This window comes from Chanodichthys erythropterus, chromosome 8 (genome assembly GCF_024489055.1).
Source record: "Chanodichthys erythropterus isolate Z2021 chromosome 8, ASM2448905v1, whole genome shotgun sequence".
NCBI classification, from domain to species: domain Eukaryota; kingdom Metazoa; phylum Chordata; class Actinopteri; order Cypriniformes; family Xenocyprididae; genus Chanodichthys; species Chanodichthys erythropterus.
In genome coordinates, this window is record NC_090228.1 from 12,473,387 (window position 1) to 12,477,698 (window position 4,312).

At 34.6% G+C, this 4,312-nt stretch overlaps 1 protein-coding gene across 2 annotated transcripts in view; it reads right to left on the reverse strand.

Annotated features, from left to right (window-relative positions):
* Positions 1-628: 628 nt before the first annotated feature.
* plxnb2a.1 (plexin b2a, tandem duplicate 1) overlaps positions 629-4,312 on the reverse strand; it is a 118,506-nt gene continuing 114,822 nt past the window's right edge. For both annotated transcript variants that reach the window (XM_067391847.1, XM_067391848.1), the window contains 2 exons: positions 3,128-3,202; positions 629-2,554 (listed from right to left, as the gene is read on the reverse strand). In XM_067391847.1, coding sequence (XP_067247948.1) covers positions 2,450-2,554; positions 3,128-3,202 — 180 coding nt within the window. In that variant the 3' untranslated portion in view covers positions 629-2,449. The remainder of the gene's footprint in view (positions 2,555-3,127; positions 3,203-4,312) is intronic.

Consider the following 4,312-nt stretch of genomic DNA (forward strand, 5'->3'; position numbering starts at 1 on the left):
AATCTCTTCAACAGTGTAGCATTAGCTGTTAGCCACAGAGCATAGCCTCAAACTCATACGGAATCAAACGTAAACATCAAAATAAATAAAATTCGAAGCATGCATACAGCATGCATGACGGACATCTTGTAAAGATCCATTTGAGGGTTATATTAGCTGTGTGAACTTTGTAAACGCACTGTATTATAGTCGAGAGCTTGTGTGGCAGGGAGCAGGCGAATTAAAGGGGCGGCGCACTGCCAAAATCAGTGTATAGTTAATGATGCACCAAAATAGGCAGTTAAAAAAATTAATAAAAAAAAAAATCTATGGGGTATTTTGAGCTGAAACTTCAGAGACACATTCAGGAGACACCTTAGACTTATATTACATCTTGTGAAAAAGCATTCTTGGGCACCTTTAAATTGACTGACCATTAAAACAAATTAAGAAAACAACTCACTGTCTTACCTCATGCCATCTTTAAAGGCTCTATAATGCAATCCTGAGTAGCAGGATCCTCACCGGGATGCTTTCAAGTATCTCGGTTTGGTGCTGGAGGAGTTTCAGATTTCAAACCAGGGCTATATTAGAAAGCATTAGCGTATAACATCATTTAACAGACCAACATATACATTTAAAGCAGCAGCGAATTGTACAAAAACACAGAAACGTAACTAAGGTCCCTATTGCAATTTTTAATGCAGACACAATCACCACAGAACTGATCATTATTACTCATATTTGTAAGGCACTACCTGGTAAAGAAAGGCAAACAAGAAGCTTTACAATAAGCCATTGACACGGTCATAGCTAGACAACACAGGAGAACTGGCAGGAGGAGCGAGAAAAAGAAGAAAAAGAATATGAAATCTTGGCAGTCTGGCTATATTTACAGTTCAAAGGCATTTCCTGCTGTGTCCATCATGCTCTGAATGGGCGGTGCCAGCCTCTGATTGGCTTTGTCACCGCCTACCAAAAGCAACATGAGTCACTTGCACTAGTACAGTTCATGAATAAACATTATTCTTTTGTAATTAGAGTGTGCAGTGTTTGACACTTTTGAGTCAGAACAAACAGGTAGGAAAACCGTACCATTTACAAATGACCATAACAAATTCTTAAGATAGACTTACCATCAGCTGCCTTACCATTATATATATTTTTATCAATTAAATCACACTTTAAACTAGATAATTTGATACATATAAAACAACAGAAGCTTTAGATGGTTGCGGACAGCTGCGAAAAAATTTATTTAAACTTTGGTAAGCTCTAAATAAAAAATATAATTTTTTTTTTTCAAAATAAAAAAAACAGTACCAATAAACTAAATTAAATTCATTTTATGATATCATGATTTAATTGGCATATGAGTCACTCATTTCAAACTATTGCTGATAAGGCAAACGCTGAAAAAGTTCATTTGCATTTCATTATCACATTCAAAGAAAATTCTGGTTTGTTACACTTCTTTTTAAGAAAGGCAACCAGCAATGCGAACTTCCTTATATTGTTGATTTAAAATACAAAAATCATAATTGTGTCATAAAATAAGGCAAGCCATGTGTCGAAGTGCACATATATAAAAGCAAAGATGGTACAAAACATAAAAATGCAACTGCAAAGCAAAGGGAGATTAAAGCGTCCTTGGCCTTTGTTCTGAGTGACTGCATGTCACGGATCAAATGCGTTTGCTTGTGTTTTTGAAACATGGACAGTCACTCTGCAATAATGGCCTCTGTTCTTTTGCACTGGGGCTAAATTAGAAACCGACTCAATGACGTTATTGTCCGCAATCACCGGTAAAATACAATAAAAATACTTGGGAGGGACAAAAGCAGCACTGGCTCGGACATCAGCATCACAAACATCAATACAAACCGATAGTGCTACCACAAACTGAACCGTGAGCCAATGGCGTTAAAGAACCCACAGGATGTGACATCATCATCACTGCACAGGAATGAAAGTGGCACTTAAAATACACATGAAAACAATAATCACTCTGTTTTGTCTAAAGCCTCTCTCTCGTAGCTTTAAGTGTAAAAATATATTTACATATAATACTATTTTATTTCATCTACACAGGAAGAATATACTGAACATCTGATTATTGGCATAGCAGAAAAAAAAAAAAAAAAAAAATTGTTGGGCTTTCTTTGTGCAGGTGCTGATATGAGAAGTACCATAGTGAGTTTTCATTCTCAGCGACGTTTGTGATGTTCCCCTCAGGTCAGAGTTTATTTGGTCCCACTGAATCAAGAACAAAGCTGAAAGCCATGTGGAAAAGAAGGGTTCGCAATTAGTCTGTGTTCCACCTCACTTTATCTTTCACTCGACAGAGCAGAGGCTCCCTCAACCAGAGTCCTCCAGAAGGGCTGTTCTTATTTTTGAGCCCATTAAATTGAGCTGCGTCTTGGATTTAGTGGCACTTCCATCTCCTTTCTTAAGTCTGGGCTCCCCGACACTAAAGGTCGGTCACTTTATTCTCCAATGCAGCGGCGATCTGCTGCAGTCTGAGGGTCAGCTGTTTGCTCTGGGCGGCAGGGTCGTCCTCCAGCGACGAGATAATCTATGGACGGCATTTGTGTTGTTTTACTCACTGATCTCAAGCAAGAAATATGTGTAGCAGAGTATGTGAGTCGGTATGGAAATAACTATCGGCTTTAGGGCTGTGAAAATAAATCGTTGAATCGCGAATCGAGAAATGATTCTGGATCAATTCTGAGATTTTCCGAATCCTGAGCTTAGTTTATAACAGCAGATGGCACTGTGTGCTTTAGAAACAGCTGTAATTGAACTCAATACACACCACTTGAACCTTCTATAAAATAATCTTTTATTTTATAGATCTTTAAAATTCTAAAAGGTTGAAGCGAATTACAAGGGTGTTCGCAGTGAGCTGTTTACATTAATTTCGCATCATAAAAGCATTCTGAGGTGCAAGTACATAGACACGAGCGCTCTTCTTCACGTGCATTTGAGCATGCAGTTACACACTAGCCTAGAGCGCCATCTGCTGTTAAAAACTAAGCTCAGAATCAATTCAAGAGAGAATTGCGGTACATTCGGAAAATCTCAGAATCGAGCAGAATCGATTTATTGTCCCAGCCCTAGTCATACTCTAATGTGTAATAACACCTACCCCGTCATAGTACTTGCTGGCATACTGGTAAAGTTGGTGCAATGCAACCTGGGTATTCAACTTATCTGTGTGAGACTGGAGAAAGATAAAGAGTCAAATCTGTTATGTACAATAACATGCATTAAATTACATGCATTAAAAACTACATAAAATGAAAAAAAAATAAATGACAAAATATAAAACAAATAGAAAATAAAATAAAAATTACATTATATAGATTTTTTATGATTTTAAGTTTCGTCTGCTCACCAAGGCTACATTTATTTAATTAAAAATACAGTAATAACAGTAATATTGTGAAATATTATTACAATTTAAATGTTGTAAATATTATTTACAATTACAATTTAACTGTTTTCTATTTGAACATATTTCACAAAGTAATTTATTCCTGTGATCAAAGCTGAATTTTCAGCATCATTACTGCAGTCTTCAGTGTCACATGATCCTTCAGAAATCATTCTAATATGCTGATTTGCTGCTCAAGAAACATTTATGATTATTTTTCAATGTTGAAAACAGTAACAATATTTTTTTTTTTTCAGGATTCCTTAAACAGAAAGTTCAAAAGAACAGCATTTATCTGAAATACAAAGCTTTTGTAACATTATTAACACTACTGTTCCAAAGTTTGGGGTCAGTAAGAATTTTATTTTTAATTTTTTTGAAAAGAAATTAAAGAAATTAATATTTTTTTTCAGCAAGGATCCTTTAAATCGATCAAAAGTGATAGTAAATACATTTATAATGTTACAAAAGATTATATTTCAGATAAACACTGTTCTTTTGAACTTTCTATTCATCAAATAATCCTGAAAAAAAATATTTACAATACAAATATGTTGTACAATTGTACACATTAAATGTTTCTTGAGCAGCAGATCAGCATATTAGAATGATTTCTGAAGGATCATGTGACACTGAAGACTGGAGTAATGATGCTGAAAATTCAGCTTTGATCACAGGAATAAATTACTTTTTTAAAATATATTCAAATAGAAAACAATGATTTTAAATTGTAATAATATTTCACAATATTACGGTTTTTATTTTATTTTTAATTACATAAATGCAGCCTTGGTGAGCAGAAGAAACTTCTTTTAAAACATTAAAAATCTTACCGATCCCTAACTTTTGAACGGTAGTGCATATATAGAAAATTAAAAAAAAAAATAAAATAGAAAA